Here is a 13,921-nt window from a genome sequence, read left to right on the forward strand (position 1 = left end):
CCAGCAGTGAGTGTCTGCACTGTTGCAAGCAGCGCTCTGTGATCCGCGAGTGGCGATGTTCTGTGCTGAGGCTCTTAGGCCCTATCTCCTTGCTTGGTGGCCCCGCCTGTGGACACAGCACTGGCTGTGGCGTCTGTGTTTGGCTTCTTCCTCCTGCACTCTTCCCGGGAGACGTGCTGGCCCCCCATGTGTCTCAGAGCTGCTGTGGCAACAGCTCGTTAGGCAGCCTCCTGGCCTTTGTTGTGCCGGCTCCGTGTCGTGTCTCGGGAGCAGCCCCTTGGCCTCCAGCAGAGCAGGGCTTCCCTGCAGGGCGGTTCAGCCAAGAGCAGATTCTGCAGCATCGGAGAGAGCTCATCTCAGACACTGTGGCAGACACTCACCACGCGTGGAGAAACTGTCCTTGTCCTTGAGAAGCTTCCACCTTCGCCTGCACCAGCTTTAAATGGAGTGGCCAGGGTTTCTCCTGGACAGTCTTCTTTAAGTGGACTGTTCTTCTGTAAAAGAGTGGAGGTGATGTGTTAATTCCCACCCTCCTCTCTGGAGAACGCAGTTCATTCAGGGCGGGAAAGCAGCCAGCGCCCCACGAAGGGACAGAGGCCTGCACACAGCAAGGGGGAGCAACGCTGAGCAGGTGTGAGGCGCGCAGAGCCGGCCCTTGTCAGTTCACATGACGGACGTTCACGTGAATGACATGCAGGTGGGGGATCCAGGCGGCGCTTTCCGAGGGGTCTGCAGGGGTTCCGCTGGGACTGGGTGAGGCACCCTACAGAATTCATCCTCTTCAGGATGGAATCTTCCCTAAGGAAGCACGTGTTTATATTCTTTGTTTCTTTAGGTTTTGATCTCTGCGAGGTTGGCCAGGAGGAAGTAATCCTGAAAACGGGGAAACAAGCCAATCGGCGGACCATGCACTTTGCGCTCCAGGCCCTGCTCGCACTCTTTGGTAAGAGCTCCGCGTGGTGCCGCCCCAAGGGGCCTCTAGGAGCCACGGGCATGACCCTGATTACGGTTTGGGAAGAGCAGGAATTAAGTGAGTGGACATTTGTTGTGTGTTAGGGAATATTCAAATAACAAACTCCCTGCTCGCGTGGAACTCAACTTACGATGAACTTACACGTAGCACTGTTAGACGAGGTGCTGCCACGTGCTCTGCAGAAAACGTGCTGATTAAGGGACTAGGAAGGGAGGGTGGCATTGGAGCAGAGGCAGGAAGGAGCAGTGGCGCCCAGGGCGGGTCTCGCGAGGCGGTTTTCAGACCCTGGGGCGAGCCTGCCTGCCGTTCTCAAGGGACGGAGTGATGCTAAATGCTGGCTGGGATGGTGGCCAAGGCTTGAAGGCAGCCAACAGGGCCTGCTGATTGTGCTCAGAGAGAGAGAGGGTCAGAGGTGACATCCTGTTCTTTAGAACAGCTGCCAGACAGGGCTGCCTTTTGAAAGTGGCAGAAGGAACGGGTCTGAGTTCCCTCTTGGACACATTGTTTTGAAATATCTGTTGGACACCTTCATAGGTAGCTGGTTAGAGAAGTCCACTGTGGAGACATAAATGTGCACACAGGTCCAAGGAGAAGGGGACTGTGTCCTGTGGGCACTCCTGGGGTCAAAGGTCACAGAGATGAGGAGAGGGCCTGGAAGGCTGGGTGTGATCCACTGTGCAGAACTGAGCAGTGAACAGCAGGTTTGGGGGTGGCCACTGGTGACCTTTACATGCACTGGGGAGGATGAAAGCCTGATTGGAGTTATGAGCAGGTGAGCGGAGAGGCTGTGCGGGTAGGAGTGTAAGTGACTCCGAGGAGGTTCCTGGGATGTGGAGTGATGGGGCCATAGATGGAAGGGATGGTGGGTGAGGGTTTAGGACGGGGCATCACAGGTTGCCCCATTCAGTGCAGGAGGCCGCCATGGGGTCCCGTGAGATAGGGAGCAGAGTGGAGGTGGGCGCATGGTGGGGTTTGCCGCGTGCAGGGCTGTGGGCTCTCCTGGGGTGTTTTTGTCCCCAGTGTAAGATTTACTTTTTCCAACAGGACTGTATTTTTCAGGCTTGTAAGATGAATTCAAGTTGTGTATAAGTAACACTTGCATAATTCTTTGCTAGCTTCTATACATATAAGGATGCCTATGAAAGAAAAATCAAAACTATGCAGAATTCTAACTGTCCTCTGGGCGCTTATGTTTTGTCTCAGATTCCACTGAGCTGCCCAAGCGCCTCAGCCTTGACAGCTCATCCTCCCTGGAGTCTCTGGCCTCAGCCCAGTCTGTCTCCAACGCTCTGCCCTTGGGCTACCAGCACCCTCCTTTCTCTCCCACCGGTGCAGAGAGCGTAGCCTCAGACGCCATCTCTGTGTACAGCCTGAGCTCCATCGCCTCCTCAATGAGCTTTGTCTCCAAGCCTGAGGGCGGGTCGGAAGGCGGGGGTCCTCGAGCGCGGCAGGACGGCGACCGGTCCAAGAACACCTACCCACAGCGATCCACCCTGCCTCGGGGCCAGCTGTCCCCCTCAGCGCACCCTGCAGGCAGCAAAGATGAAGAAGAATACGAAGGGTTCTCCATCATCAGCACTGAGCCTTTGGCGGCCTACCAAGAAAACAGAAAGACTAGCTTCTCACCAGGTCACAAACAGCCCCAGATGGGGACAGCTGGCGGTGTGAAAGTGTCGGGAAGCTCCAAGGGGAGCATCAGCACTCCACACTCTCCAGTCAAGATGACTCTGATTCCCAGCCCAAACTCACCCTTCCAAAAGGTTGGGAAACTAGCAAGTTCAGATACAGGAGAATCAGACCAGTCTAGCACAGAAACAGATAGTACCGTGAAATCCCAAGAAGAAAGCAACCCAAAGCTTGATCCACAAGAGTTGGCCCAGAAGATTCTAGAGGAGACACAGAGTCATCTCATTGCGGTGGAGCGCCTTCAGAGGGGCGGTGGTCCGGACAAGGGCACTAACCCTGAAGATGGCATGTCTGTGCCCAACAGCACGGCCGTCTTCAGAGCATCGGAGACAAGTGCATTCAGCAGGCCTGCCCTCTCCCACCAGAAGAGCCAGTCATCGCCAGTTACTATCAAACCAAAGCCCCCAGCCAGAAGCTCTTCCCTACCCAAGGTGAGTTCAGGATACAGCAGCCCCACCACCTCGGAGGCGTCCATCAAAGACAGCCCAAACCAGCACAGTGGCCGGCCATCGCCCGGCTCCGACTCCCAGACTTCCCTGACCGACCAGCCTCTCTTTAAGCTGAAGTATCCCAGCTCTCCTTATAGTGCTCACATTTCCAAATCACCAAGGAACATGTCCCCGAGCTCAGGCCACCAGTCTCCTGCTGGAAGCGCACCGTCCCCAGCTCTCTCCTACTCCTCAGCTGGCTCCGCTCGCTCAAGTCCAGCGGATGCTCCCGACATAGACAAACTGAAGATGGCGGCCATCGACGAGAAGGTGCAGGCTGTCCACAACCTGAAGATGTTCTGGCAGAGCACACCCCAGCATCCCACGGGACCAATGAAAATATTCCGGGGGACCCCTGGAACGATGACTTCCAAGAGAGATGTCCTCAGTCTATTAAACTTGTCACCTCGGCACAACAAGAAGGAGGAAGCAGCAGACAAGCTGGAACTTAAGGAGCTGTCTTTGCAGCAACCTGGCGAAACGCCCCCAAAAGCTCCTCCCAACGGACACTGGCACACAGAGACCACCTCGCTGAGCACGCTGCCCACCGGCCCTCCTGCCGCAGCTCCCACATGCCCTTTGAGACTGCCTTCTGGAAACGGCTACAAGTTTCTGTCCCCAGGAAGATTTTTTCCTTCCTCTAAATGCTAAAGCATCTTTTATACCCACCCACACTGACTCGGAGCACGGAGGCTCGGAGCACGGAGGCCCGCAGCCCGGCTCTCTGCACTCGGCCTTGCTCCTGCCTGCGTGCAGCCATCCCAGCCGTGGGTGTGCTCCCCGGGCACAGGCGCCACCATGCCCAGATGCCACACACACACACACACTGGTGGCCCCCCTGGGACTCTAGGCCAGATTCACCAAAGGCCAGGACTTCTGTGGGGTTGATACAGGAGGCTCATGGAATTTTCTACACACGTCACCAAATGTTTACCTTTGAACTCCCTGCTTCTCATCTTTGAGGTGATTCTTCAACAGGATTTTTGTACAAAAATGGTCATGGTTCCAGGGTGGGGAGAGGAAAGGGAGCACATATTTTGCTAAGAGGTATATATGCAGTACCTTTTATACACAGAAATACAAATAGAGTTTTTTTTAAGGCTTTCAGGTGCTGGTTGGGTGTGGGATATATAAAATCTAAGTTGAATTCTACATGAAAGTGTTATTATAGTAGCCAAAAACAGGATACTGGTTTTAAAAATGCCAATGATTTATAATTAAATTGTAGCAATTTTGGCCTCATAATATTGTAACATCAGAGTAACAATGCAATAATTCACTTCGAAACAGCGCTTCCATCCTGAACTCTGCTCTGTGGAGCTCTACAAGTGTCCCTGGGGCTCCTCTGTCAACCAAACTTGAATTTTCTTAAAAAAATTTATGTAACTCTTACCCAGGCATTTTAGAACTATGCAATTGAGATTTAAAAATGCAACTTTGTGCTTTTAAAACATTACTGACCTTTTTTGTACATGGATAAACAACTTGGTTTTATTATCAATAGTACTTTGCATTTATAGCTATTATTTTTAAAAGCTCAAAAAGTTTTTTAAAATGTCAAATTTTGAATAGTCATCAATAAGTAATTATCAAGTTTGGAGGGAGGGAGTTTGAAATTATTCAGTTTCCTTATAGGCAAAAAAAAAAAAAAAAAAAAAAGCAAAAAAACCCACAAAAAAAACAAAACCCCCGAAAACCACACCCCCACAAAAGAAAAATCCCATGGCTAACTAGACTTAACCACAATCTAGCCTTCCAGCTCCTATTCCCTTTATTATCTGCTTAATTTTGTTATCTTTTCCCAACTCTAGGCTTTTAAAACTCCTCCTATTTAAATCTGCCACCAGGTTCCCACAATCCTAGCGTCTCCCATCTGTGAGCTGCATTTTGCCCCCACCTTAGAATGCCCTGCCATCCCTGCTGCTGTGTCTGAGGGACAAATTCCCTCCCCACACAGACTTTAAAGTCCACAGCCTCAGAAGCGGGGCGGGGGGGGGTTTCTGCTGGGACATACATCTGAATTACTGCTGAACAGGCAAAGAGATATTCCTAAAAGTGTTGTCATAGAAAAAAAAGAGGGACTTTTCCTACAGCTATCACAGTTCATGATATTGCTGCCAGCTGGGACGAGACAAAAGAACAGTCTAGGTAGCGGTAACCATTAACTTATTTTAATAAAGAAAAGAAGTGCTGAAAATCCTGTTAGTACTTAGTTCGAGAATTTACATAAGCCTCTTTTACGTAATTCTAAAACTGAAATCCTGCCATCCTCACTGTGAGGGCCCATCACACAAAGGTGGGCAGCCTCTTGTCCCAGAACACCAGCCACACAGGAAGTGGACAGGCAGGGCTGACAGGAGGGACGCTAACATCAAGGCCTCCAGGGAGAGTTTTTAACCTTGGGTAGGATCTCACTTTATAAAAATACACCGACCACTTGCCCTGTTCCCCACTGTACTCGGAAAAGATAATATTCAGTTTGTCTTACTCTCCTGAGCTATGTCATAGAAGTTTTTTGTGTTTAACCCAATAGCCATGTTGACAAAAGCAAAAGTAAGGATGTCCCATTCTAACCCTGATCCCGATGCTGGAAGAAAAATACTTTATAAAGAAGCAAGCAACTATGAGGTTGTCTTTATGTCTTTTATAAGTGGTAATAAAAGTACCAGTGTAGCAAATGAAAGCCAAGTTTATAGCACTGTGCATTTAGATAGCAAAAGCAGGTCCTCAATAACAAGAAATAAACCTCAAAGTAAATTTCTGAATCCACATGTAGATAGTTGGGCTGTTCCTTTCTCAGCAACTCTTAGCCTCTTTCCCAAGTGCCAAGGAGCCCTGGAGGAAAGGCCCAGGTCTGTGCTCCATCCCTAAGGACGAGGGCAAGGCCCAGGCTGCCTCCCTCTAGTGCACGCCCTCCACCACCCAGACCGCTTCCCGTGGTTACCAAGCCAGCGAGGAGGACTCGTGGACCCTAACCTGGTTTCAGTCCTAAGTACATTTGTTGTTGTAGGTTTCATGTTGAAACGCCAAATGGAATATATGATTTTTTTTGGTTGGTCCTAGATATAAAGGAAAGCAAAGATGATGAAATAATAGGACCAATCTAAAAATCACTGTAGAGTCACCGCTTCTTTATGTTTATTGTCAGTCTTGGTGTTTTCTATACAAGTGAAATGGATGTAAAATCAAAGTGAATTTTTCAGGCTACCTTGAAAAAAGTATGCACTTAAAAGTTACGTGAGATTGTATAATTTGCAGATTTCTTTGTACAGATCAGGGGTTGGCAAATGATGACCCACAGGCTAAATCTGATCAGAGCCTTGGATTTTTATAGCCATGAGCTAGGAAAGGATTTTACATTTTAAAATATTTATATAAATAAGTACCTACATAATATTCTTGATTTTACCTCTTGGTCCATAAAGCCTAAAATTTAATCTAGCCTTTTAAGAAACAGTTTGCTGACTCCTAGTATACATGACAGAAAACAATTAGCATAATGTCTTGTTTCTACAATCTAGGGAAAGTGAGTGTCAGGCTGTGCGTAAAGCTGACAGGAATGCGTGGGAACCTGAGCCATGTGGACAGAAGCGAATGACCCCTGCATAGTCCTCGGCTCTTTGCACCACTTGGAAGGAGTCGATGGGTGTGGGTGAAATTTACAAAAATATTTTTCCTCACTGTATGCAGATAGCATTGGATGTTATTTCTTTTTCAGCTCAGGAAACTGGAACCCCTGCCCCTACTCTACTCCATTAGATGCAAATACACCACATATGAACAATAAGCTCTCCCTCTCCTAGAAACTGTGGTGTGACCGCAAAGCGAGGTAGCAGAGTCTGTCTTACGTCTCACCAGTGAACGACTCAGCTACATCACTGATCTTAGCTAAGTCCATATACCAAGACAAAATGAGCTCCTCGGGCTCACATTCTGATGCGTTTTGGTACTGGTGTGTGGTAAAAGGAAGATGTTCTCACCTCCACTGGTTTGAGGCAGTCCCTGGTCCACGTGCTGCTGTGCAAGCTGTCCTCGTCGTGTTCCTCTGTCCCGGTGCATCCCAGCAGGCGGTCACTGCAGCACGTCCCCAGCACAGTGCCTGTCCTGCCACCCTCACCACCGCAAGGAGAACTGTCACGTTCTTAGTTTCAGTTCAGGCTGGAAAAGAATAACACGATAACTTGGTTTGTTTTTAGTAAGTAGGCAGAACGTGAAAACTGTATAATTTCCATCACATGCTTTGTTTTACCCAGGAGAACTGCACATGTGCTTTGTGAGCTGCGCCTCGGTTTGTGCCAGATCCTTCAAAGCTGTTCCGTGTAAGGACACACGTGGCCACATGCCCCTCCTTAGACACCTTCCCCACCCGGCACTCATACTGCCCCTTGTATGCAGTGTTAGCCATCTTTGGCCTATGTGGACTTTTTTTGTAAATTACAGTTTCCAGATGGCATTAAACTTTTTATATTATGAAATTTACCATGTAAAAAGAACTTCCTATTTTTATTGAGATTGCTGAGGCACGTGGCCTTCCTTTGTGATTTCAGTGTCTATTAAAGCATGAGTTCCCTTGGTTTTAAGTGCTGTATCTGAATCGCTTTCTATGCATGTTCCATATTTTCTAGGTTTCTTTGCCATACACGGAGTGGTCACGTGTCATTAATGAGCATGTATTTCTGTCTGGAGTTTACCCTTATAAATACACGGTAGCCCCACATTTGCCAGGAGCAGACCCAGAGAAAGCACACAGCAGAACTGACCTGCACGTGGCCCCTCCAGCCCCGCAGCCCGGGTACCTGTTGTTGGTGGTTGTTTAGATGGCTAAATGCTTCTCATCTTCTGTTTCAGAGGACAGAAAATCCTACAGTTGTAGACAGAGTTCATTACCACTAGATCCCTGTATCTAAAAGAAAATTCCAACAGAAGTACAGCTGACCCTTGAACAACACAGTTTCAACTGCACAGGTCCACGTATATGTGGATTTTTTTCAGTAGTAAATACTACAGTACTACACAATCCATAGTTGGTTGAATCTGCAGATGTGGAACCACGGATATGGAAGAACAGTAAGGAAGCACATATAAGGAGGACAGACTATAAGTTATGTGAAGATTTTTACTGTGCAAAGGTTTGGGGCCCCAACCCCCACATTGTTCAAAGGTCAACTGTATTTCAGAAAGGAAAACAAACCTACATGTAAAAGTCTGAGATGCCTGAAGAAATAATGAACAAAGAATTAGGTGAATGTGAAAAAAAAATCAAAGCAAGTATTGACTGTATAAAAAGAGTAATGTCTCATTTGGGTAGCAATAGAAAATTAAAATACTGGGCAATAATATGTAAAACAAGGACGTTAAAGTGTTATTTGAGAAGAGAAGAGCAGATTTTTACAATAAGTTAAATATGCATAATCACACACACAAAAATAGACATAGAGGATTATACCAAACTAAGTTAGTGGAGCAGAAATAAATTTTTAAAAAACTTTGTTGATCTAAAAGAAAAAAAGAGGGAACAGCGACAAAAACCTTTTAAAAGGAGGAGGGAAAAAAAATGAAATAAATTAAAAAAAAATCAGTGATAATCAGTAATCATTAAAAATGTAAGTAAATGAAATAATGAAAAAGGAGGCTGACACGATCAATATGCCACATGTTCTTGTAAAAAAAAAATATGCTGAGAAGAAAAAACCCAGCTACCAAAGCATAATGGCCCCAAGTGATTGACAATAAAAGATCAGCAAAATAGATATTAAAGTAAAAGGTGCTAATAAAAACAAAGAAGATCCATTTTCTAATGTTAAAAAAAAAAAAAAGCAGGCAAAATTCTAAATTTCTGTGCAGCTAACAATATAGCTTCAAAATTCATAAAGTAAAAACGGACAGAACCACAAGTTTGGAAAACTACACTATTATAACGGGAGATGTTACCCTTTCCTCTTAGTAACTGATAGATCAAGCAGACAAACATTTAGAAAGTATATATGGTGGATTTAAACAATCAGCAAACAGGCTTATGACGTGGAGAGAACCTGGTTTATGATAGTGAATCCACATTTCTCATAAGCACACAATATTTTATGAAAAACAGACCATGTTCCGGCCTCTAGCAAATACTGAGCAATCAATGTCATTGTCACCAACCTAATGAGAACACAATTCAGTTAGGCATCAATAATAGGATAATGCTGCCAATCACTTAGGTATTTTAAAATGCACTAAATAGCATATGAACCATGGAGGAGCTCATAATAGAAATGAGAAAATACTATGTATCTAAACTGAAAGATGCCTCCAGTGCCACTTGGGAATTTCTGGGGTTTACTTTTATTAATGATGGAGGTTTTTCTTATTTGTTCTATTCAAGACCAGAAGTTTGCATGATAGACTACAATCTCATTTTCACCTGATAAAGTAAAACATATACTTATTTTCATTTCTGCTTACATGCCACTTTCAGGAAATATATAAATTATATAATAGCTTAAGAATACAATTAATTTAAAATTTCATAAAAATTAGTGTGATTCAAAGCGGCATTTTAAAGAAAAAATTATAGCCCTAAATGTTTATTTTCAAGGTTAATTTTAAACACGTAACTGTTTAAACCCCAACCAATGAGGAGGGATGCCATCCTCAACAGCCAGTGCTGTGGTACAAGTGCCTACTGGCCTGTTAGGAAAGAATAACGCCACTGAGCTAGGTGACTGATCCAGGAAGTTAGCAAAAGAACAAACCCACAGAGAAAAGAAGGGAGGGAATAACGAGAGTCAGAAATTAATAATAAAAAGGATAGTATAAGACTTCCTAGGTGGCACAGTGGATAAGAATCCGCCTGCCAATGCAGGGGACACGGGTTTGATCCCTGCCCCAGGAAGATACCACATGCTGCAGAGCAACTAAGCCTGTGCGCCACAACTATTGAGCCTGTGCTCTAGAGCTGGTGAGCCACAACTACTGAGCCTGTGTGCTGCAACTACTGAAGCCCACGCGCCTAGAGCCCGTGCTCCACAAGAGAGGCCACCACAATAAGGAGCCTGTGCACCGACAACAAAGAGTAGCCCCCGCTGGCCGCAACTAGAGAAAGCCAGTGTGCAGCAACGAAGACCCAACACAGCCAAAAAGATAAATTTTAAAAAACAGAAACAAACAAAAGGGTAGTACAGAAGATTGAGAAGGGTGAAGTTTGCCAAAAAGAAAAAATACACCAGTTTCTGGGAAGGTTGAGTGTGTGTGTGTGTCTGTGTGTGTGTGTGTGCGCACGTGCACATGGATGTGTGTACTGGAGACAGAAAGAGAAAAGGAAAAGTGGGTACAGCTAAAGATGTAGGAGAAATTAGTAAGAAAATACTATGAATATGTTTATGCAAATATATGTGAAAATGCAAAATAACACTAGTGTGTTTTAGGCATACATATGTAGTTGAGGAACCCCCAAATGCAGGGAATGGTGGACCTCAGATGCAGGAGTGGTACCACAGCTGGGGAAGGGAGCCATGTAATTCGAATCAGGAGTGGGAAGCAAGTGACTTCAACTGCAAAGCACTGCAGCATACCACTTCCCTGTTCACACATACAAACTATTGCATAAGGAATTGAAGATGACTGAAAAATGTTACTAGCAACTATATGACAATAAATTAAATTATATAAACTTTAAGAAAAAATATTAAACGCTCTGGTGCAAGAAGGAAATCTTAAAATTAAAATGGTAATCATAACTCCTTGCCCTTTATCCAACTCTAAAAAATACAGGCCCAGATGGTTTTACATACATTTCACCAAACTTTCAGGGACCAGCAATACTCTGTATTTTCAAATTGTTTAAGAAAATATAAAAATAAAAGATTTAAAAATCACTCGGAGATATTCTTAATTCTAAGATCAATAGATAGTATAAGAAAATGATAGGCCCATTTCATTTATAAACCTGGACATAAAAATCCAAAATAAAACACTGGCCATTAAATCCTTGTGTTTTTAAAACTAGGAAAACATAGTCTGAAAGTGGATCTATGTGTTAGTCATTGGTGCTTGTCTTTGCTGATGAACACACACATGGTATTCCTAATGGCCAGAGCTCCGGCCCTAAGGGGCATCTACAAACACATTCATATACGGAAAACCAATCAGCATTAAACTACAGAGCACATCACCACACTGAGAACTGGAGTGCTGAATTCTACGGTTTATGCTGTAATTAGACGAAAAGCAAATCTATTACACTCCTATTATAAGAACAATGAAACATGTATGTCAATGTAAGAGAAATTTCAAGCAGTTCTACCATTTCTTAAGAAACAGTGTAAGAACTATACCCCACTATTACTGTTAAAGTAGAAATTGACTTTAGTACAATAATCTGTAGAGTAGATCTAAGGGCGCAAGGTTAGCACAGCGCCATGCAAAGATTTCTAAGCACAATCGTGTGGAAATACAATTTATGTTACCTGTTAATGTTTGAGAATTTGCATGTCCAGTTGTGGAATATGTGCTTTGTTAGATGCTCCCCTGCAGGAGAGACTGGCCCTCAGTGAAGATCTGGTTCTGTGCTAGGGACCCTGATTGACACCTACTATGGAAGACAGGTACCACCAGGACTGCTTTTAGCTACTGTGGTGCTTTTTAATATTAGTATCCTAATGCTTTATTTATGGTCACTTTGTTTTGTTGTTTTCAACCTCAGGATTTCTGGACAAGGACCACAGCTTGGTACCTTTTTCAATTTAAAGCCTTTTCAACTTTCCCAATGAGTATTCGTGCTTACAGCCTCTAATAATACTAAATAAAGGCCAACAGCAGGGAACTGACAGACTAATGCTGCATCCACTTCAGCAAATGAGGTTGAAACATCTGGACCCAAATACATTAAAAGGACACGTTGGCATTAAGGAAACATTTTGCCTCCCAAGTGAATTTGCAGCCAATCTGAAGATATTTATTAGATTTGTAGCAATTGTGCATTTGGGCTTAAGGGAACAACAATGTTCTTAAATATATAAATATCTCAATATATTTTATTAAATAAGTTCTAAAATTATAAAATAACTTTAAATCCCAATAGCAGGGCTCAAAATCTGCCATTTTAGTTAATTGGGACAGGTAAATGAGTTTGAATTCTGATCTGCCTGGCAGCATTCTGCCAAAAGTCTTTTTTTTTTTTTTTTTTTCATATACAGAGCTTTCTGAAGTGTAGCCATTTTCTTTTTAAACCCAAAATACAAATATAAAATTGCAATGTAGTTAAGAAAAAAGAGGCAGTTCTTATCTAACATTTCAAAAGTCATTCATTCTACAAATATTTGCTGAGGGTTTGTTGTGATAAATAGAATGTAGCCAAAAAAGAAAAAAAAAGCAGAAAGTTAAAACAGATTGTTAAAAAGTCCATAAAATAAACCATGCACTTTAATTAGATGCCATTCTCTCTTGTATTACAAACAGTCCAAACAGCCTGATGAATGAAAATGCCAATCACTGTGCCTCCACACTGACTGCCCCTGCTAAGAACTGCCCTGGCTCAGCCTGAGAGATGAGACAGCTTATGGAGGCAGAGGAATTCTATATGTGGAAGGACTCTACTCTCCCGGCTGTAACTGACGAGGCCTGAGCAGGGCCACCAATCCTGCGGGAGATCAGAACCTTAGCAAAAGCCCCTGTGACAAAATTCCTTTTCTCGTGAATTTAATCCAGGTCTAGATCAGGTCTCTGCAGCTGAAGCCAAAGCCAAAACGTAATGATGTAAACTGAGGTCAGTAGCCAGCATGGCCACGTGCAGGCCAGAGTTGCAGAGGTGCGAAACTTGAGTGAGCAGAGGAAGCCAGCAGTGGACAAAGGAGAAAAGAGCTGATGCAAAGGCACCTTGAGGGAGACAAAGTCCCTGAAGTAGCCAAGTTGCAGGCTGCTCCCCACTTCGATGTTCAGTTACTTCCCACTTGGGTTAACTTAAACGGGATTTTTTTCCCCTGTTGATTTAATGACCTTAGTTGTGGGTGTTTGAACATATGGTATAAAAGAATCAAGTCAGAAGGAGAGCAGGCAGGAAGGCTGTAGAGCCAGGCAAACCGAAGACAGAAACAACAGCAAAGGAATAAGATACACATGTGAAATGGAAGAACATGTAAGTCTAAGGCCACCCATTGAGCGGCCTCTATGATCTTGGATGCTAGGATGTAAAAAAATAAAATCAATCAGAAGAGAATCCGCACATCACTTCCTACTGCTAACGCTCAGCCCATCCTCCCATCACTGTGGGTGGAGCCACCTGGGCCCCTCTCCACGGCCAACAGACACCTCCACTTGCCAAACCTGCTCTCACCTGCCAGCTAAAGGACAACGTGTCAGTAATTCTCCCTCTCTCCCACACTGTCAGATTCTTCCTCTCTCACAGGTGAATCATTCCTATCAGCACATTAATGTCCTGTAATCTCTCCAATGTGGTCCCACATTCCTGTCCTGCAAACATACCATTTCTCCGCTTCTCTCAGAACAAAGTGACTGCTCTATACTCAGTATCACCACTTCCACTCTTGCTCTTGTCTCTTGAATCATCCCCTCAAATCAAGCTTTTGTGCCCAACACAAGATCAGGAGCTATATCCATGCTGCAAAATCTAGTGGTCAATTCTTAGTTCTATGTAATGCAGTACAAAGGACACAGCATCACATATGAGGTAGACTTGAAATGAAACTGTAATCTGCATTTAATTAAGCTGTTAGATATAGGTATGTAACTTCCAAGGTACTGTAAATACAGAGATTGTTAAAACGAGTTATAC

At 44.5% G+C, this 13,921-nt stretch overlaps 1 protein-coding gene and 1 long non-coding RNA gene across 12 annotated transcripts in view; one reads left to right on the plus strand and one right to left on the minus strand.

The window, feature by feature from the left end:
• The window catches only part of TTC28 (tetratricopeptide repeat domain 28), a 586,106-nt gene extending 578,379 nt beyond the window's left edge, over positions 1-7,727 (plus strand). For 6 of the 10 annotated variants that reach the window (XM_057745050.1, XM_057745051.1, XM_057745052.1 and 3 more), the window contains 2 exons: positions 836-943; positions 2,177-7,727. In XM_057745050.1, coding sequence (XP_057601033.1) covers positions 836-943; positions 2,177-3,798 — 1,730 coding nt within the window. In that variant the 3' untranslated portion in view covers positions 3,799-7,727. The remainder of the gene's footprint in view (positions 1-835; positions 944-2,176) is intronic. The other 4 variants (XR_009055063.1, XR_009055064.1, XR_009055062.1 and 1 more) reach the window with 4 other exon arrangements.
• The window catches only part of LOC130858511 (uncharacterized), a 63,130-nt gene that overhangs the window by 8,315 nt on the left and 40,894 nt on the right, over positions 1-13,921 (minus strand). For both annotated transcript variants that reach the window (XR_009055066.1, XR_009055067.1), the window contains one exon: positions 7,128-7,305. This is a non-coding gene — a long non-coding RNA (uncharacterized LOC130858511). The remainder of the gene's footprint in view (positions 1-7,127; positions 7,306-13,921) is intronic.

Source organism: Hippopotamus amphibius, chromosome 8 (assembly GCF_030028045.1).
Source record: "Hippopotamus amphibius kiboko isolate mHipAmp2 chromosome 8, mHipAmp2.hap2, whole genome shotgun sequence".
In the NCBI taxonomy this organism is placed as follows: Eukaryota; Metazoa; Chordata; class Mammalia; order Artiodactyla; family Hippopotamidae; genus Hippopotamus; species Hippopotamus amphibius.